The sequence below is a fragment of the Callithrix jacchus genome, chromosome 8 (assembly GCF_049354715.1).
Source record: "Callithrix jacchus isolate 240 chromosome 8, calJac240_pri, whole genome shotgun sequence".
In the NCBI taxonomy this organism is placed as follows: domain Eukaryota; kingdom Metazoa; phylum Chordata; class Mammalia; order Primates; family Cebidae; genus Callithrix; species Callithrix jacchus.
This window is the reverse complement of record NC_133509.1, coordinates 30,115,813-30,137,123: the sequence shown is the minus strand read 5'-3', so window position 1 is coordinate 30,137,123 and position 21,311 is coordinate 30,115,813. Positions and strand designations below refer to the sequence as shown.

At 41.0% G+C, this 21,311-nt stretch overlaps 1 protein-coding gene across 25 annotated transcripts in view; it reads left to right on the top strand.

The window, feature by feature from the left end:
- The window catches only part of ZNF106 (zinc finger protein 106), an 82,994-nt gene that overhangs the window by 40,391 nt on the left and 21,292 nt on the right, over positions 1-21,311 (top strand). For 13 of the 25 annotated variants that reach the window (XM_078334045.1, XM_035261954.3, XM_035261950.3 and 10 more), the window contains 9 exons: positions 1,035-1,668; positions 3,311-3,380; positions 5,280-5,434; positions 6,010-6,070; positions 8,067-8,408; positions 10,073-10,853; positions 11,214-11,269; positions 12,157-12,302; positions 13,693-13,827. In XM_078334045.1, the coding sequence (XP_078190171.1) occupies positions 1,035-1,668; positions 3,311-3,380; positions 5,280-5,434; positions 6,010-6,070; positions 8,067-8,408; positions 10,073-10,853; positions 11,214-11,269; positions 12,157-12,302; positions 13,693-13,827 (2,380 nt within the window). Of the gene's footprint in view, positions 1-1,034; positions 1,669-3,310; positions 3,381-5,279; positions 5,435-6,009; positions 6,071-8,066; positions 8,409-9,325; positions 9,419-10,072; positions 10,854-11,213; positions 11,270-12,156; positions 12,303-13,692; positions 13,828-21,311 lie in introns of all 25 variants that reach the window. The other 12 variants (XM_078334041.1, XM_035261947.3, XM_035261945.3 and 9 more) reach the window with 3 other exon arrangements.

Below are 21,311 nucleotides of genomic sequence, written 5' to 3'. Positions count from 1 at the left end.
TTCTCACTTTCTTTTAAAGTAACCCTTTGACCCTGATAAAGAGAATTTTACTTGTTTCATTTAATTAAATATTTGCCAACAGTATCTGTTGTAGATGTCTTGATTTAATATCAAATGATGACTGATACCCTATGACAGATGGAATACTAAGTATTTTATAGCAGAAGGTGCAGGTTAAAATGGAAGCACACCTACTTGAAAAACAAGATGGTGATGAAGAAGAAAAATAAGCACTTTATAGGGGTAAAATCCATCACTTTATAGGGGTAGCAAATGACAGCCGAAAAATGTATATCTACAAATCTGTGTCTTTTTCTAGATCTTAATTTTAGAATGTATGCTATAACTGGATGATAACTGTTCTCATTACCTTTTACATAGAACCTATGAATAGTTAAGTTTTTTATGACTACAACGTGCTCTCTCAAGCACTTGTGTAATATTTTGGCTCTTCATCTTATATGGAGGTACTAGAGTTTTCTGAATGGTAAAATAGGGTTCAACATAGGTTTGCTACGTGAGAGTCATAACTCTGCTGCACAATAATACAGTCTCCAGGCTTCAGGGGCATTTTTGTCCTTATTGAAATAATGGATTTATTTCCTCCCACTTTGCTTCTCCACACCCTGTGAATAGTACTTGGAATTATAAGTATAAAGCTTTTAGCATAATGTCTGACACTTGTAAATGCTCCATAAAACAATAAAAGGGTTGTTTTTGTTTTGGTTTGTTTGCTTTTAAAAATTATATGCTGTATGAATTATTATCAATATAGAGCTCCTTATGAAATAAAACTATTTTTACTTCCTCAAATATATTCTTATAGCTATATACAAATCTGTAATCTGGTACTTGTCACAACATAATATATTTACTTTAGATCTGTATCAGTTACTAGACTGTGAGCTCTTTGAGGACAAGAATCACCTTCATTTTTATAACTTCAGTGCTTTAGAGAGCCTGGCACATTAAAATAGTGCCCCTCTTAACAACCATATCCAATTTATGTTTTCATTTTTTCTTTCTTCCTTGAGGTTTGGCATAGAAATGGTACCCCTTGTTCAAAATGAACAAGAAGGCTTGGATTTGGATGGAGAACCTGATCTGTCCAGTCTAGAAGGATTCCAGTGGGAAAGTGTTTCCATTTCCTCCTCCCCTGGCTTGGCAAGAAAGCGAAGCCTTTCTGAGAGCAGCGTGATCATGGACAGAGCTCCTTCTGTGTATAGCTTCTTCAGTGAGGAAGATACAGGCAAAGAAAATGAGCCCCAGCAGATGGTTTCACCTAGTAACTCATTGAGGGCTGCACAGAGTCAGAAAGCAACCATGCACCTCAAACAAGAAGTGACACCTCTGGCTGCCTCTTTCCAAACAGGTGAAAGGGCTGAAAATGTTGCTACCCGAAGGGGACATAGTGCACAATTACCCTCTGACCACATAATACCCTTGATGCACTCGGCAAAAGACTTGAACAGCCAGGGGAGATCTGTACCACCTTCAGAGAATCAGAATTCCCAGGAGAGTAATGGAGAAGGAAACTCTCTATCATCAAATGCATCCTCAGCCCTTGCAATCTCCAGTTTAGTTGATGCAGCCACAGATAGTAGCTGTACCTCTGGTACTGAACAAAATGATGGCCACGGTATTAGAAAGAAACGAAGAGCCACTGGAGTAAGTATGATTCCCTCTGCTTTTTGTAGAACATTACATGTGGCAAGTTTGTTATTTATTTAAAAAGTTTCAACTGTTTTTTTTGGGTAACTCTCAACTTTCAGAAGAACTGTGAGGTTCTTACTTTCATCCTACTGGTTTCTTGCACTGAGTAATTCTGCTAAATTAAATGTAATTTAATATGAATGTACAGTACCAGGAAAATATGAAGTCATATCTAAAACCAGTGTTCAAGCCAATGATTCTTTGTATCATCTGACCAAGGGTAAGTCACATCTTCAGCTGTAACTCAATCTGTTTTTCATAGATGCATTCTGCACTGCTGCTGAAGAAAGGCATTCTATTGTACTTGTAGGACATGGATGATTGCTGGCTTCGGGAGTGCTAGGCTTAACCTCAAGATGGTTTATAATAGTATTAGAGTGCATATATATGAGCATAGTATAGAAATATATTTTAGTCTGTCTTTCATCCTTCAGTTACCCAGCTTGGCCTTTAAGAATCTTTTCTTGGCTGGGCGCGGTGGCTCACGCCTGTAAACCCAGCACTTTGGGAGGCCGAGGCAGGTGGATCACCTGAGGTCAGAAGTTTGATGCCAGCCTGACCAACATGTAGAAACCCTGTCTCTACTAAAAATACAAAATTAGCTGGACATGGTGGCACATGCTGAGGCAGGAGAATCATTTGAACCTGGGAGGCAGAGGTTGTAGTGAGCCAAGATTGCACCATTGCAATCCAGCCTGGGCAACAAGAGCGAAACTCTGTCTCCAGGGGAAAAAAAAAAGGCATCTTTTCTAATTTAATATTGCTTAACCCTCTCAGTATCCCTTTCTGAAAAGAAAGAGTTGCTTGTGGTGATATAGTCTAGGATCTGGCACTGTGAAAAAAATGGGCTCTTCTCTTCATTATTTATTCATTTATAATATTTTAAAATTTATGTTAGAGTCTAGGTCTCACAATGTTGTTCAGACTGCTCTGGAACTCCTGGATTCAAGCAATCCTACTGCCTCAGCCTCCCAAGTAGCAGGAACTACAAGCATGTGTCACTGTGCTGGGCTTCTCTCTTTGAATACTGAGGTGATAAACAGAGTAGTTAAGGTAATGAATTTTAGACTTGCTTCAAATTGGAATTCTGCTCCTTTGAGCTAGATGCTATATGTAGTGGATGTTTTTGGATAACTTAAAATACACTTTAAACTGAGGTATTGTCCTCTGACAAAAAGCTTGTCTCATGGACTGTTAAGCTTTTTGTTGTAAATGTTTTGCTAAAATTTAAAATAGAAACTAAGCCAAGATATAAATCAGATAAATACACATTACCAACTTTGTCCATAGTTCTACTTCTGCCTTACTATACCAAGGTGGGATGAGTTGCCTAACCTCCATGGGCTTTACTACCTCTAAAATGCTAGGAAGGCATTTCACCCTGGATTATTTTTTCTTCTTCTTTTTTTAAATCAGATACATTTATTCAACTAAAATTTGAGTTTGTATCATGTGCGTGAGACTCCTGCAATCTTTTTAGAGATGATAGCAGTAGTGAAGACTAGTGTATGACTGTCTTAGAATTGATTCCTTTTTCTTCTCTTGGATAATGGCTTTTGCACATTGAATATTATTTTGTTTTTTTTAATCCCTCCAGGATGGATCTTCTCCTGAACTCCCAAGCCTTGAGAGAAAAACTAAAAGAAGGAAAATTAAAGGAAAAAAAGGTATGGTGCAGAATATTTTGGGAGAAAGAAGTTGATATTTTTTGTTTGTTTTTTTGGTAACCTTGAACTCTTGGGCTCAAGGGATCCTCTTCCCTCAGCCTCCTGAGTAGCTAGGACTACTGGTGTATGACACCACTCTAATTCTTTTTGTTTTTTCATAGAGACAGGGTCTAGCTATATTGCCCAGGCTGGATTCAAACTCCTGGGCTTCAGTGATCGTCCCACCTTTGCCTCCCAAAGTGTTGGGATTACAGGTGTGAGCCACCATGCCCAGCCCTAAGAGGTTCTGGTAGCAGTTCAGCATTTTTACAACTTGACACAGAGCATAGCTTGTATTTATCAAACACTGATTGTTCATTTACTTTTTTTTTTGACATTATTGTTGCCTTGCTTAAGGGGAAAGAAAAGTTTGATTTCCTAATACATCCAGTTACAACTGTAAAATAAATATATGATGCCACAAAGACTTGTAAGCCAAGGTTAGTGTATCTCTTGGACAATATAAAGCCAGGAAGTTTCCTTGAGACCTTTCAGTGGGATGAAAAATGTTGGCCCTCTTGGTTACGTATAGCCATTTCTCTCACTTTCTGTTCTCTTTTTTTTTTTTGAGACGGAGTTTCGCTGTTGTTACCCAGACTGGAGTGCAATGGCACAATCTCGGCTCACCACAACCTCCGCCTCCTGGGTTCAAGCAATTCTGCCTCAGCCTTCCGAGTAGCTGAGGCTACAGGCACGCACCACCATGCCCAGCTAATTTTTGTATTTTTAGTAGAGAGGGGGTTTCACCTTATTGACCAGGATGGTCTCCATCTCTTGACCTCGTGATCCACCCGCCTCGGCCTCCCAAAGTGCTGGGATTATAGGCTTGAGCCACCGTGCCCGGCCTCACTTTCTGTTTTTGAGGCATCTTGGTTGCTTCCCCTGCACCCCACCTCAATACTCTGTTTCTTGGTTGCTTTTCTAAAGTGAATTATAGAAAGAAGTTATTAACATTGCTCCCTCATTGATATACTTCTGTGACTCTTGTTTTGATTAACTCTAACCCAGTTCTAGTATAAGAGCTAGTCCCAGAAGTGATTAGATGAGGCTTGAGTGAGTAGATGTGATGGATAAGGGAGGAGTCAAGGACAACCCACATTTCTGGCTGGGGCAACCAGATGGTACCTATGTAGAGCTAGAAAACTCCATCAGAGTAGTAGATTGAGAACAGAGAAAGATGATGAATTTCTTCAGGGATTCTTTGCCTTAAAGGACCTTTGAGATAGCTAGCTAGAAATATCATAGTTATTAGTTGGATATGTGGGTCTGGAGCTTAAGGGAGAGGTCTTGGCATATTGGATAGGAAAGAGACAAACACAGTGATGATAAATACATACACAGAACATTTTATTTAAAGTAAGTTAAATGTACTATTTCAAAGCTATGTTTTCTTCAGGAAGTCTTCTCTAAGAAAAAACATTTTTAAGTCAACTAACAGACTAAATGTGGATTAGTATGAGAGTGCAAGCAGTCGAGGTCCAGAGTCTAATCTTAGCAAAAGTCCTATGTAAAGACAGTGATAGATAAAGGAAGAATGGGAAATGAGACCTAGAACAGGTGGTTTGCATGGGACAGAGATTTCACCTGGAAAGGTGACGGTGGAAGGCAGTGATTAGATGAGACAGTATGATGTCATGGTACACTAGCAGTTATGAGACATCACCATCTTAGCAGTTCTCACTTTTTGGTTCCTAGCTTTGATATTGTGCTTGACTAAATGTTTTGTGAATTTACAATGACCTATTGAAGAGAACATAAAGGCTTATCCTAAATAATGGGTATAGTTCAATCTTCTAAGGAGCTGTGTGATGAAAGGGAAATCTCTGATATTAACCTAAACCTTATGGTTTCTTTTGGCAGAACGTTCTCAGGTTGACCAGCTGCTGAACATTTCTTTAAGGGAGGAAGAACTTAGTAAGTCATTGCAGTGCATGGATAACAATCTTCTGCAAGCCCGTGCAGCCCTTCAGACAGCTTATGTGGAAGTTCAGAGGCTGCTTATGCTTAAGCAGCAGGTAAGAGTATGTGGAAGATTTAATGAAAATGGATCATCTGTGAAATCATGTTTCATCCTGCCAAACCCATGGCTGTAGTCACCCCAAAAGCAGTGGCAGGGGAGTTCCCACAAGGGAAGTGCCCCAGACTGTACCTAATGGGGGACAGTTAGGATTCCAAAGAAAGAAGCACAAAATGCCAGGGTGATGAGACCAAAGCATTTATTAGGAGAGCTTACTCACAGAGTAGGCTGCGGCAGTTCCCACAAGGGACAGCAAGAAAGGGGTATTCTCCCTCAGTACATCCCCAGCCAGTGGGTGGGATGTGGAATTATATGAGGTTTAAGGAATTTGACTCAGGACCAGGGCCAATTTATTTTAGTGTTTTGGGCAACAACCTGGAAACTTTAATTAGTACCTGCGAATCTTCAAAGCCCCAGGTAGAGTTCAAGAGTGCTGGGGAAAACCTGCAGCTGGCTGGGTTACAGAGCAGTCAGGACACTGATTTTTGGTCAGGACATAGAAGAAGAGTGGGGAGATCTAGAGGATCCTACAAGTTGGATTTCAAAATGCTTAATAAAATTTTTTATTTTTAGATAACTGTGGAGATGAGTGCACTGAGGACCCATAGAATACAGATTCTACAGGGATTACAAGGTATTCGGAGGGCATCTGATGGATTGGGCCCTCTATAGATTGTTACTTTTTTGTTCTGTTTTCTTTTTTTTTCTGGAGACAGATTCTCACTCTGTCCCCCAGGCTGGAGTGAAGTGGCACAATATCTGCTCACTACAGCCTGTGCCTCCCAGGTTGAAGTGATTCTTGTGTTTCAGCCTTTGAGTAGCTGGAATTACAGGTGCCCACCCCATCCCCAGCTAATTTTTGTATTTTTAGTAGAGACAGGGTTTTGCCATGTTGGCCAGGCAGGTCTCGAACTCCTGACCTCAGTTGATCTGCCTACCTCAGCCTCCCAAAGTGCTGGATTTACAGGTGTGAGCCACTGTGCTAGGCCTTTTTGTTCTCTTTCAGGGGAATGAAAAGTATTCATGAAAAGGTCATGTTATTTCTCTCCTGTCTCCTTGGTTTCATCCTTTTTTTTTTTGGAGACAGGGTCTTGCTCTGTCACTCAGGCTGGAGTGCAGTGGCATGATCACAGCTCACTGCAGCCTCGACCTCCTGGACTCAAGCAATCTTCCCACCTCACTCCCCTCAGTAGCTGGGACTACAGACGTGTGTCACCATGCCTGGTTAATTAAAAAAAAATTTTTTTTTAGAGATAGGATCTCTTGATGTTTCCCAAGGTAGTCTTAAACTCCTTGACTTGGGCTTGAGCTGTCCTCCTACCTTGGCCTCCCACATGGTTGGGATTACAGGCCTGAGCCACCACAACTGGCCAGTTTCATCCTTCTATAGAAAGGTCTGTAGACTGTGCATTCCAAAAATGTTTAGCAGTATGTTATGGAAAGAGTTTTGGATTAGGAATCAAAAGGCCTGGAATCAAATCTTTGCTCTTCATTAGTAACCTGTATAACTTTGGATAACTCACTTAAAATTTGAAAAATAGGAAGGTAGCCAGGTGCAGTGGCTCATGCTTGTAATCCCAGCCCTTTGGAAGGCTGAGGCAGGTGGATTGCTTGAGCTCAGGAGTTTGAGACCAGCCTGAACAACATGGTGAAACCCTGTTTCTACAAAGAAATACAAAAATTGAGGCTGGGCGCGGTGGCTCACGCCTATAATCCCAGCACTTTGGGAGGCTGAGGTGGATGGATTACGAGGTCAAGAGATGGAGACCATCCTGGTCAACAAGGTGAAACCCCATCTCTACTAAAAATACAAAAATTAGCTGGGCATGGTGGTGCATGCCTGTAGTCCCAGCTACTCGGGAGGCTGAGGCAGGAGAATTGCTTGAACCCAGGAGGCGGAGGTTTCGGTGAGCCGAGATCGTGCCATTGCACTGCAGTCTGGGTAACAACAGCGAAACTCCATCTCAAAAAAAAAAAACCCACCAAAAATTGTTAATAATTATTAACAATTAATGATAATAATGATAATTCCAGTCTGACCAACATGGCGAAACCCTGTCCCTACTAAAAATACAAAAATTAGCCAGGCATGGTGGCACATGCCTGTAATCCCAGCTACTCAGGAGGCTGAGGCAGGAGAATTGCTTGAACCTGGGAGTCAAAGGTTGCGGTGAGCTGAAATTGCACCATCGTACTCCAGCCTGGGTGACAGAGTGAGACTCTGTCTCAAAAAAAAAAAAAAATTAATAACTGGGTATGGTGGCATGTGCCTATAATCCCAGCTGCTTGGGAGGCTGAGGCAGGAGAATTGCTTGAGTCTAGGAGGTCAAGGCTGTAGTGAGCAGAGTTTGCACCACTGCACTTCAGCCTGGTGAAGCAAGACCCTATCTCAAAAACAAAGCAAGACCCTGTCTCAAAAACAAAAAATGGAATGTTGATGCTTATTCTCTCTGTATTCTTGGTGGTTATAGAGATTGTATTCTCCATATTTCAGAGAATTATGAGGGACTATACTAATATACTTAATAATTTAAAATTCTTTTCTGTTTAAAAATACAAATTAGCTCAGAAGCAAGTAACTTTTCAGATGACATTTTTACATTTCTATGTATGTATGTTTCCCATTCTAGAAACATATGAACCTTCTGAGCACCTAGACCAGATTCCCTGTAGTCTCACACGAGTACGAAGGAACAGTAGATCTCAAACATCCGTTGATGCTGCACTGCTGCCCACTCCCTTTTTCCCACTTTTTCTGGAGCCTCCGTCTTCCCATGTGTCTCCATCATCCACTGGAGCCTCTCTTCAAGTAACCATGTCTCCTACTTTCCAAGCCCATGGCAGTGTCCCTGCTCCAGACTCATCAGTTCATATTAAACAAGAACCCACGTCTCCTGAACAAGATGAGAATGTGAATGCTGTGCCACAAGGCTCTGCCTGCAATGTGTCCAAGGAATTACTGGAAGCTAATAGTATGTAAGCTTTTCTCTGGGTTAAGGACATCCTAGTAGTGGGACTGGGGCATTTTTATATGAGTGATAGAAAGCCATACTTGCCCATTAAAACTTAAGTTATTACAGCTAATTTTTCACTGAAATTCTCTTTATATATACAGAAGTATTTAAAATATTTTAGAGAATATTATTTAAATATCTGTAATTTCCTTTTATTTCCTCTAATCTAGGGTTACTGAGTTGACTCACAAAGTTCCATTTATTAGGAAAGGTACAAAATTTGTTTTGTTCGAAATAAACGGGGTTGAAGTTAATTCAGCCAATTTTCTAAATAAGGTATATCCTCTGAATTTCTTTGCACTTACTGTCTACATAATCTCTAATACAAACCAGGATTAATGGAAGCTTGAGAGGCAGGTGGCCATGATGGAAGGTAGAGGGCTTTTGGGGTTTGGAAACATCTAATAGAAACTTGATTTTGAGAAATAGCCAGGGTTTCACTCTTTTCAAAAAATAGCACTCATCAAATGATAACTCAGCTGGTTATCATTTAAGAATAACTTCTAAGCTATTTTAAATCCTGTTAGAAGTTTGTGTTACCACAGTGGTGCTGTATTTGAAAATTAAGTCAAACAAACTGGCATTGTGTGGTTTCTTGAGTGAAGCAAAAAGTCTAAAAAATTGCTCTAGATTTTACTACCAGTACTGTGTTGCAATATGATACGGATGTTAGTATCAAATGCATAGCTTGCTTATTTATTTATTAAGACACAGGCTCACTCTGTCACCCAGGCTGAAGTGCAGTGACACAATCACAGCCCACAGCAGGCTTGACCTCCTGGGCTCAGGTGATGCTCCCACCTCAACCTCCGGAGTAGCTAGGACTACAAGCGCCTTCCACCATGCTCGGCTAATTTTTGTATGTTTTTTTGTAGAGATGGGGATTTGCCGTGTTGTTCAGACTGGTCTTGATCTCCTAGGCTCAAGTGATTTGCCTGCATTGGCCTCCCAAAGTGCTTGGATTACAGGTGTGAGCCACTGACCCTGGCCTAGCATATTTTTTTTTTTTTGAGATGGAGTTTCGCTTTTTGTTGCCCAGGCTGGAGTGCAGTGGCACAATCTCAGCTCAGTGCAACCTCTGCCTCCCAGGTTCAAGCGATTCTCCTGCCTCAGCCTCCTGAGTAGCTGGGATTACAGGCACCCACCACCATGCCTAGCATGAGCCACTGCACCTTGCTGGAAATTAATGTTTCTAAGTCAACAAATTTTTAACTACTGAAGTGTAGCTAAAGTGGATGGGTATGGATAATAAAAACGTCAGAGAAATAAAAGTAGAAGCACTTCACCCAAGTAGATATTTAAGTGTCTACTAAGAATAAAACACAATGTTAAATATGTGGATATTTAAAACAAGGAAAAAGACAGACAGAAACAATGTCTACCCACAAGGAGCTTTTGTAGGGAATAAGACACACAGTGTTTGTGAGATTAACGCAAGACAGAGGGTAGTAAGTGCAATAATAGGAGTGTATATCGGTGATGGGAAACTATGGGGTGGGATACCAGCTGAAACAGTCATGGTTGTGTGAACATATCATTGAAATATTAGGTAGAGTTTCAATCAGTGATAAATTGTGGCAAACACAAAAAAGGATGCAATAATTTTTTTCTTCTTAATTCAGGAGAGATCAGTGACAGTTTTCCAGTTTATCCAGTCATCACTGCTAGATTGTCCTTATCAGAGTCAACAGAAAGTTTCTGTGAGCCTAGCCAAGAACTGAAGTCTTCTGTGGAGCAAAGACATACCAGAAACAGAGAAAACTCTCCCTCTTCCCAATCAGCTGGTCTTTCTAGCATAAATAAAGAAGGGGAAGAGCCAACCAAAAGCAATAGTGGGTCTGAAGCCTGTACTAGTTCTTTTCTAAGATTGTCTTTTGCTTCAGAAACCCCTTTGGAGAAGGAATCCCACTCTCCAGCTGACCAGCCTGAACAGCAGGCAGAATCCACTTTGACATCAGCTGAAATTAGGGGAAGCAAGAAAAAGAAGAAACTTCGGAAGAAAAAAACTCTACGGGCTGCCCATGTTCCTGAGAATAGTGACACTGAACAGGATATTTTGACTGTTAAACCTGTAAGGAAAGTAAAAGGTGGAAAGTTAATTAAAGGGGGGAAAGTAACAACCTCCACTTGGGAAGACAGCCGGACTGGTCAGGAGCAGGAGAGTGTCAGAGATGAGCCAGATAGTGACTCGTCTCTGGAAGTCCTAGAAATTCCTAATCCTCAGTTAGAAGTAGTAGCCATCGATTCTTCAGAATCGGGAGAAGAGAAACCAGACAGCCCATCTAAAAAGGATATTTGGAACTCTACAGAGCAAAACCAGCTAGAAACTTCTCGTTCTGGGTGTGATGAAGTTAGCTCTACTAGTGAAATTGGCACTCGCTATAAAGATGGCATCCCTGTAAGGTAGGAATATTGTATTGGTCCAGTAAGAAAAGCTTTCAGCAACATTATTTTTTAAAATAGAATTTTAAATTATGAATCACAATTTCTTTAAAAATCAAAATTTATGTGAATGCAGTAAGAATTGTGGATATGGAAAAATTAGAGGTTGGCAGTGGAGATTTTCTGCTTTCTCTTTTGACTGTGTTATAAATACTCACTCTGCTTTTACTTCCCTTCACTTAGAAATTTCAGATGGAAAAACTAATGTATTATTGCTACTTTGCCCATTGTTTAGAAAAATCATTTGAGTCAGGAAATTTTTACTTTTACTACCCCCCTATTCACACAGATGCTGAGAACACTTTTGCTATTATTTTGTAGTGTGGCAGAAACTCAAACTGTGATCTCCGCCATAAAAGGATCAAAGAATTCTTCAGGTATTTGCTGTTCAGTTTTATTTAAATTAACCACAGAATGAAAACACTTGTAAATATTAAAGCCAGGATTTAAACCTACTTAAATATATTTATGGAATAGGAGAATGGGAGGGGTGTATCACCAAGAGGATTACCTTGATTAACAGTTCTGATGTTCCTAAAACCTCAAATCCTGGTCTTTCAGATTCAATTGATTGATTGACTGATTGAGACAGAGTCTTGCTCTGTCATCCAGGCTGGAGTGCAGCGTGATCTCAGTTATCCTGCCTCAGCTTCCCAAATAGCTGGGACCACAGGTGTGTGCCATCACACCTAGCAATTTTTATTTTTCTTTTGTATTTTTAGTAGAGACAGGGGTTTTACCATGTTGTCCAGACAGGTCTCAAACTCCTGACCTCAAATGATCCTCCTGCCTCAGCCTCCCAAAGTGCTCGAATTACAGGTGTGAGCCATCACACCTGGCCCTTCTCATCTGTTTTATCTGGCTCCCTTAGGTGTTCAACTAATTAGTATTAATGTTTTATTGGCTCTAAGGATTTTTGCTTTGAGAAGGAACTGCTTAAGGAATACTACCTTACTCAAAGAAATAACTTTTTGGAAGTGTGGGAGAGATTGGGTACCTTCCAAGTATCATTCAAAAGCTCATTATATATTATAATTATCTTTTTCCTGAGTGAGAGGCCTTCCCTTTTTTTGCTTATTATGCCATCTTCTTAGTGAAGATGTTTAATGAAAATTATGGTAGTCTGATAGGGGAACTAAGCTTTAAGGGGATCTACTTTTGGTTTAATCTAGGGACCACTGTATTGTATGATAGTTCTGATTTTTGAGTATCTTTTCAGACTGTAGCAGACATGTCTCTGAAACCTATTCTTCTTGTTTTCCAGAAATATCTTCAGAGCCAGGAGATGATGACGAACCCACAGAAGGAAGCTTTGAGGGGCACCAAGCTGCCGTAAATGCAATTCAGATATTTGGGAACTTACTATATACCTGTTCAGCAGATAAAACTGTCCGGGTTTATAATCTGGTGGTAAGTTGATATAATATGTAGAATGTTTTTGGTTGCAGGTTTTGGAAAATCCAGTTTATACTCTTGTAAACAATAAAGGGAATTTATTGGCTGTCTGGAGGTAGGGGTGGACCTTAGATTGACTTTAGATGCATTTAATCCAGCAGCTCAGCAAGGTCATTGGGGACTTAATTTCTTTCTGTTTCTCTACTGTGTCTTCTCTGGTATCACCTTTTTCTAAAAGCTAGTTCCCCTCCTGTTCACAAGGTAAATGTCAGGAACCGCTGGGGTTTCTTTTCGCTCCTGCCAGCACAAAAGGGTCCTGTGTTTTATTCCCTGAACCATCACCTATGGCAAAGGGGGTTGGGATTACACCAGTGGTCTTGGACTGTTTAGGTCTGAACCCTGGAGTTGGTAATGAGGTCACTTGCATAGCGGCTACATAATAAAGGAGAGATGAAGTGAGTATTGGGAAAGTATTGGAGGAGGTGTTTTTCCTGACCACTGATTGATTACAGAATCCAAGTTATTAAGGAGAGCAACACTTTTCCACTACCTCACACTTAGTATTATCTGGTGCTTGTTACTCTTAAAACAATGAACTTTTGATTTTTTTATTCAAATTTGTTAATAAACTAATTATGTTTATGAACAATGGCAGCTAAGAAATTTGAGGACCATTATGTTATGTGAATGAACACCATGAAAGTATTTAAAATTGCTGGAGTCAGTGAAAATTAAAAAGTTACGTGGTGGACCAGGAAAATGTGTTTGCTATAGGTAACAGATTTTGTAGATTCCTTTAGCTTAGTGATAGGATGATTAATACAAATGACTGAAAGAAGGAAGCAATGCTACATCTAGGGGAACAGGATATCAAAACATGTATTTGTATGTATATATGTACATTCTAAATAGATCTCCGTATGTGCCCTGAGATAACATTTGGAATGTACCCAAAAGAAGCAACACCACAACTACTGGACCTGTAATAGCACCTGACATGTTTTTGAATACCGTGGTGCATTATCACAAGCTGCTTATCCAAATAAATGCACATCTTTTGTGGGTAATTAGCTACAGGTTGGATTTGCTAGGTCCTTGGTCCATATGTCAGAAAGCTTTGCCCTAAACATTAGTTAAAATTCTGGCTATCTTACAGTGAATTGCCATAAGTATTTTTTGGTATGGCTTAACTAACATATACTTTCATACACTTCATTGCATGTGACTGTTTGCTGGGCATTTGGTGAACATATATGTAGTGAACATCTTTTGTGTACCAGGTACTATTTTAGACACTGAGAATACAGCAGTGAACTGAATGTTTTAGCATCTTTTTGTTGAGGAAATGCATTATCTAATCCTCCATATCTCATAAGTAATAATCTGTTCTGTGCTTAAACTTTAGAGTCGGAAATGTATTGGTGTCTTTGAGGGTCATACCTCCAAAGTTAATTGCCTCCTGGTTACTCAGACCTCTGGGAAGAATGCTGCCCTTTATACTGGTTCCAGTGACCATACCATCCGCTGCTATAATGTTAAGGTAGGTGGGTCCAGAAAAATTAAAAGTGGTTCATATTGAGCCACCTTTGTATTTACTGTGTGGAGTGGAGACACTGTGGCAGGTGCTTCATTGTACCCGCCATCTCCTTTTTGCTTCTGAACAATGTCTAGCACACTTGTGTCGCCTTAGGTAGATACGAGACAGACATAAACCATATTATCTGTCTGTCTCCACCAGTACTTTTTCACTTCCTACATTAATAATATACCTTCCTTGGTCTTTGCCACAAATGTTATTCATATCATATGTCAAAATTAATCCTGGATAGAATAAAGAATAAAATGTATAATTTTTTTAAATCTGCAGAATTAGAAATGGACATCTCTGAGAGTTTTTTAAACTTAAATGTACTGAAAGAAATGAGAAAATTATATTTAAAATTATATATATGTTCTTCTTTAAAAGGTGGAGATATGTGAAGCAAAATTTATAACACTGTCATTAAGTTTATAACATATGGATGGAATATGTGTGATAACAGGAGTATAAAGAAGGGGAGGATATGGAGCTGTGCTAGTACAAGCATCTTATATTTTACTGGAAATAAGTCAGTATTAATTTGAACTAGATTGTTATAATTTAAAAAATGAAATCCCTAGAGTCACTGGCTCACAACTTTAGTGTGCATCACATTGACCTGGGCAGCTTGTTACAGCACATATTACTGGTCCCCACTCCCAGAGGTGTGGTTTTTGTTTGTTTTTTGTTTTTTAAGAGACAGGGTCTCACCATGTTGCTCAGGCTGGTTCTGAACTCCTGGGCTCAGGCGATTCTCCTACCTCAACCTCCCTAAGTGCTGAGATTATAGGGTTGAGCCACCACACACCGCCCTTCTCAGAGTTTCTGATCCAGTAGGCTTGGGATCCAGCTCATGAATTTACATTTCTAGGCCAGGTGCCATGGTTTATGCCTGTAATCCCAGCACTTAGGGAGGCTTAGAGCAGGAGGATATCTTGAGGCCGGGAGCTCAAGGCCAACCTGGGCAACATAGCAAGATCCTGTCTCTATGAAAAATAAAAATTAGCTGGGTGTGGTGGTGTATACCTGTAGTCTCAGCTGTTTGGGAGGCTGAGGTAGGAGGATCGCTTGAGCCCAGGAGTTCAAGGTGATAGTGAGCTATGATTGTGTCATTTTACTACAGCCTGGGTGAGAGAACCAGACCCTGCCTCAAAAAAGCAAAAAAAAAAAAAAAAAGAGTTTACATTTCTAATAAGTTATTATGTGATACTGATATAGATGGTTTGGAGACCACACTTTGAGAAAATAGTGCACTGGAGTAATTACTGAAAGAACAATGCAAAGAAATTGAGCTTGGAAAGTCAATTGAGGAATTAAAATGACATGCTAAAAATATACTTTAATACAAGAGAAGTAGAAGGAGAAATAGAGGAATAAAAATGAGATGAATAGAAAGCAAATAGCAAATTGGAGACCTAAATTTAACCACATTTAATAATTATATTAAATGTGAATGAACTGACACTAAAATCAAAAGGCAGAAATTGGTTGGATATAGAAGTAACATCAAAATCTTTGTTATCTATAAGAGACATACTTTTATTTTTGAGACATGATCTTGGCCTGACACCCTGGCTAGAGTGTAGTGATTGATCATAACTCGCAGCTTCAAGCTCGTGTGTGGGCCCAAGTGATCCTTCCGCCTCAGCCTCCTGAGTAATTGTGATTACAGGTACATGTCAGTATGCTTTGCTAATTAAAAAAATTTTTTTTTTAGAAACAGGATCTCACTATGTTGCCTAGGCTGGTCTCAAGCTCCTGGACACAAGCAGTTCTTCTGCTTTGGTCTCCCACAGTGCTGGGATTATAGGCATGCACCACATGCCCAGCCAAAAAGATACACTTTACTTTTTTTTTTTAGAGATGGAGTCTCACTCTGTTACGCAGGCTGGAGTGCAGTGGCATGATCTCAGCTCATTGTAATCTCTGCCTCCCAGATCCTAGCAGTTCTCCTGCCCCAGCCTCCCGAATAGCTGGGAATATAGGCTCATGCTGCCACACCTGGCTAATTTTTTGTATTTTAATAGAGACAAAGGTTTTACCGTGTTGCTAAGGCTGGTCTTGAACTCCTGAGCTCAGGAAGTCTACCCGCCTCAACCTTCCAAAGTGCTAGGATTACCAGGCCTGAGCCACTGCGCCTGGCTGAGATACACATTAAATGTAAAGACACAATAGGTTGAAAGTAAAAGAGTAAGAATAGAAGAAGATATACTATGCAAACAGCAACAGAGCTGGAGTGGTTATGTTAATATTAGGCAAATAGACTTTAAGACAAATGACCAGGCACTGTGGCTTATGCCTGTATCCCACTGTGGGAGGCTGAGGTGGGAGGATCACTTGAGACCAGAAGTTCCAGACCAGCCTGGGTAACATAGTGAGACACTGTCTCCACAAAAAATTAAAAAATGAGGCAAGCATAGTGGTGTGTAGCTGTAGTCTTAGCTACTTGGGAGGGTGAGGTGGGAGAATCATTTAAGCTGAAGAATTTGAGGTTACAGTGAGCTATGACAATGCCACTGCATTCCAGCCTGGGTGACAGAGTGAGACATTATCTCTTTAAAAAATGAAAAAAAGACAAGGAATACTACTGGAGAAAGGAGGAACTTTCATAATGATGAAAGAGTCAGTACAGCAGAAAGATACCATAATTATAAATACAGGTACCTAATAACAGAGCTTTAAAATACATGAAACAAAAACTGATAGAACTGAAAGGAGAAATAGACAAATTCACAATTATAGTCAGGGACATCAATACCCTCTCTCAATAGTTGATAGACTACTAAATAGGAAACCATTAAAGATACACAAGAACTGTACAACATTGGCCAGGTGCAGTGGCTCATGCCTGTTATCCCAGCGCTTTGGAAGGCTGAGGCAGGTGGATCACTTGAGGTCAGGAGTTTGAGACTAGCATGGCCAATATGGGGAAAAGCCGTCTATGTTAAAAATACACAAAAATTAGGCTGGGTGCAGTGGCTTATGTCTGTAATCCCAGCACTTTGGGAGACCAAGACAGGTGTATTACCTGAGGTCAGTAGTTTGAGACCAGACTAGCCAACATGGTGATACCCGTCTTTACTAGAAATACAGAAAATTACCTGGGCGTGGTACGTGTGCTTGTAGTCCCAGCTACTTGGGAGGCTGAGGCAGGAGAATTGCTTGAACCCAGGAAGTGGAAGTTGAGTGAGCTGAGATTGCACCACTTCACTTCAGCCTGGGCAACAAAGCAAAACTCCATCTCAAAAAATAAGTAAATACATAAATAAAAATAAAAATACAAAAAAATTAGCAGGGCCTGGTGGTGTGTACCTGTAATCCCAACTACTCAGGAGGCTGAGGCAAGAGAATTGCTTGAACCTGGGAGGTATAGGTCGCAGTGAGCCGAGGTTGTACCACTGTACACCAGCCTAGGCAACAGAGAAAGACTTCATTTAAAAAAAAAAAAAAAAGAGGATGGAGGACTCAAGATGGCACTGTGAGAACAACCCAGGATTGGAGCTCTCGTTGAATCCGCAAAGAGGTGAGTCGGAGTTGCATTTCCAGACTGATCTTTGTTGCCCACAGAACGGGGAAACTCCGAAGTGTAAGGGAGACACGGGACGCCAGGCAGTAAGTCTGCCTGGCGAAGCCGGCAGCCGGGGCGGCGGCGGCCGGCCCTACCCAGCAATCCCCACAGGGCGCGCTTGTCCGGGTGCCCTGTTGAACCGGCAACCTGAGACTTGAGAGGGCTGGACTTGAGACTGAACGAGACTTGGACAGTAGGCCAGCCCAGGGGATTGCAGGGACAGAGCGTTCGGGGTGCCCAGTGGGACGAACAAAACCGCGATTTCAAACTATCCCGAGCAGACGGTCCGAGACGCTCTGTGGGGGAGGGGCGTCCACCACTACCGAGGCAACCCGCACCAACTGAGATACACGCCCACTGCTGACGCAGCCTCCCATTGCCGAGGCAACCTGTCCCTACTGAGATAAAGGCCCACTGCTGACGCAGCCTGCCGTTGCCGAGGCAACACGCTACAACGAAGAGACTCCGCCGCAGGGCGTGGCGGAGACCACAGTAGAGCCTGCAGGAACAGGGCAAATCACACAACATCAGGGCGGAGACTCAGCAGGCAAACAGTGGCTAGTCTGCCTCCTAGCTGGGCAGGACACCTCAATGGACATCGAAAAGTAAAGCCCGAACCCCCCAACACAGAGCATTTGAGAAAAAAAGGATTTTTTTAATGAGCTCTGTTGCAGCAGAATCAAACGTAGCAGCCTAACAGCCCTGAATGAACAACAGAGCTCACAGCTCAGAAATTGAGCTCCTAAAAAGTACAGACTGTCTCCTCAAGCAGCTCCCTGACCCCTCTATATCCGAAAGACTGACATTTGGCAGGCATCATCCTGGGACAAAGATAGCAGAAAAAGAAACGGTTAGCATCCCTCGCTGTGCCACAGCTGCTAGAGGTGCACCCCAGACAAGCAGGGCCTAGAGTGGACCTCAGCAGTTGTACAGCGAAGGGGCTAGGCTGGTAGAAGGAAAACCAAGTAACAGAAATACTTCATCATCGAAAATCTGGGTGTCCACTCAGAGACCCAATCGAAAAGTCAGCAACTACGCAGACGACAAGCAGATAAACCCACAAAGATGGGAAGAAACCAGCGAAAAAAGGAGGAAAACACCCGAAACCAGAACACCTCGCCTCCTAGAAAGGACCAAAACTCCTCACCAGCAAGGGAACAAAGCTGGATGGAGAATGACTGTGACGAAATGACGGAATTAGACTTCAGAAGGTGGATAATGAGAAACTTTTGTGAGCTAAAAGAACATGTAGTAAATCAATGCAAAGAAACTAAGGAACTTAAAAAAAGATATGAGGAAATGATAACAAGAATGGATAACTTAGAGAGGAATATGAATGAATTAAAGGAGCTGAAAAACACAATACGAGAACTTCGCGAAGCATGCACAAGTTTCAATAGCCGAATTGACCAAGCAGAAGAAAGAATATCTGAAGTCGAAGACCAACTCAATGAAATTAAACGAGAAACCAAGATTAGAGAAAAAGCGCAAAAAGGAATGAACAAAATCTCCAAGAAATGTGGGACTATGTGAAAAGACCTAACTTACGTTTGATAGGTGTACCAGAAGGGGACGAAGAGAATGAATCCAAGCTGGAAAATACTCTTCAGGACATCATCCAGGAAAACTTCCCCCACCTAGCAAGACAGGCCAACACTCAAATGCAGGAAATAAAGAGAACACCACAAAGATATTCCACAAGAAGAGCAACCCCAAGGCACATAATCGTCAGATTCAACAAGGTTGAAATAAAGGAGAAAATACTAAGGGCAGCCAGAGAGAAAGGTCGAGTTACCCACAAAGGGAAGCCCATCAGACTCACAGCAGATCTCTCGGCAGAAACACTACAAGCCAGAAGAGAGTGGGGGCCAATATTCAACATTCTTAAAGAAAAGAACTTTCAACCCAGAATTTCATATCCAGCCAAACTGAGCTTCAGAAGTGAAGGAAAAATAAAATCCTTTGCGAACAAGCAAGTACTCAGAGATTTTGTCACCACCAGGCCTCCTTTACAAGAGCTCCTAAAAGAGGCACTACACATAGAAAGGAACAACCAGTACCAGCCATTCCAAAATCACACTAAATGCTAAAGAGCATCAACATAATGAAGAATCTACAACACCTAACAGGCAAAACAGCCACTTAGCATCAAAATGGCAGTATCAAATTCACACATAACAATATTAACCCTAAATGTAAATGGACTAAATGCACCATTCAAAAGACACAGACTGGCAAATTGGATAAAAATCCAAAACCCATCAGTGTGCTGTATCCAGGAAACCCATCTCACATGCAAGTATACACGAAGGCTCAAAATAAAGGGATGGAGGAAGATTTACCAAGCAAATGGAGAGCAAAAAAAAGCAGGAGTTGCAATTCTCATCTCTGATAAAATAGACTTTAAAGCAACAAAGATCAAAAGAGACAAAGAAGGCCATTACATAATGGTAAAAGGATCGATAAAACAAGAAGAGCTAACGATCCTAAACATATATGGACCCAATGCAGGAGCACCCAGATACATAAGGCAAGTTCTTAATGACTTACAAAGAGACTTAGACTCCCACACAATAATAGTGGGAGACTTTAACACTCCACTGTCAATATTAGACAGATCAACCAGACAGAAAGTCAACAAGGATATCCAGGGCTTGAACTCAGACCTGGAGCAAGCAAACCTGATAGACATTTACAGAACTCTCCACCCCAAATCCACAGAATATACATTCTTCTCAGCACCACATCACACCTACTCAAAAATTGACCACATAATTGGAAGTAAAGCACTGCTCAACAAATGCAAAACAACTGAAATCATAACAAACAGCCTCTCAGACCATAGTGCAATCAAGTTAGAACTCAGAATACAGAAACCAACCCAGAACCACACAGCTTCATGGAAACTGAACAACTGGCTCTTGAATGTTGACTGGGTAAACAATGAAATGAAGTCAGAAATAAAGAAGTTCTTCGAAACCAATGAGAACGAAGATACAACATGCCAGAACCTCTGGGACACATTTAAAGCAGTCTCTAGAGGAAAGTATATAGCAATAAGTGCCCATATGAGGAGAATGTAGAGATCCAAAATTGACACCCTATCGTCAAAATTGAAAGAGCTAGAGGAGCAAGATCAAAAAAACTCAAAACCCAGCAGAAGACAAGAAATAACTAAGATCAGAGCTGAACTGAAGGAGACTGAGACACGAAAAACCCTTCAAAAAATCAATAAATCCAAGAGCTGGTTTTTTGAAAAGATCAACAAAATAGACAGACCACTAGCCAGATTGATTAAAAAGAAAAGAGAGAACAACCAAATAGATGCAATAAAAAATGATAAAGGGGAAATCACCACAGATTCCACAGAAATTCAAACCATCATCAGAGAATATTACAAACAACTCTATGCACATAAACTAGTAAACCTGGAAGAAATGGATAAATTCCTGGACTCCTGCATCCTCCCAAGCCTAAACCAGGAGGAAGCTGAAACTATGAATAGACCAATAACAAGGTCAGAAGTCGAGGCAGCAATTAAGAGCCTACCACACAAAAAAAGCCCAGGTCCAGACGGGTTCACAGCCGAATTCTACCAGACACACAAAGAGGAGCTGGTACCATTCCTTCTAAAACTATTTCAAACAATCCAAAAAGAGGGAATACTTCCCAGATCATTTTACGAGACCAACATCATCCTGATACCAAAACCCGGCAGAGACCCAACAAGAAAAGAAAACTTCAGGCCAATATCCATGATGAACATAGATGCAAAAATCTTCAATAAAATATTGGCAAGCCGAATGCAACAGCAAATCAAAAAACTTATTCACCATGATCAAGTAGGATTCATCCCGGGGATGCAAGGCTGGTTCAA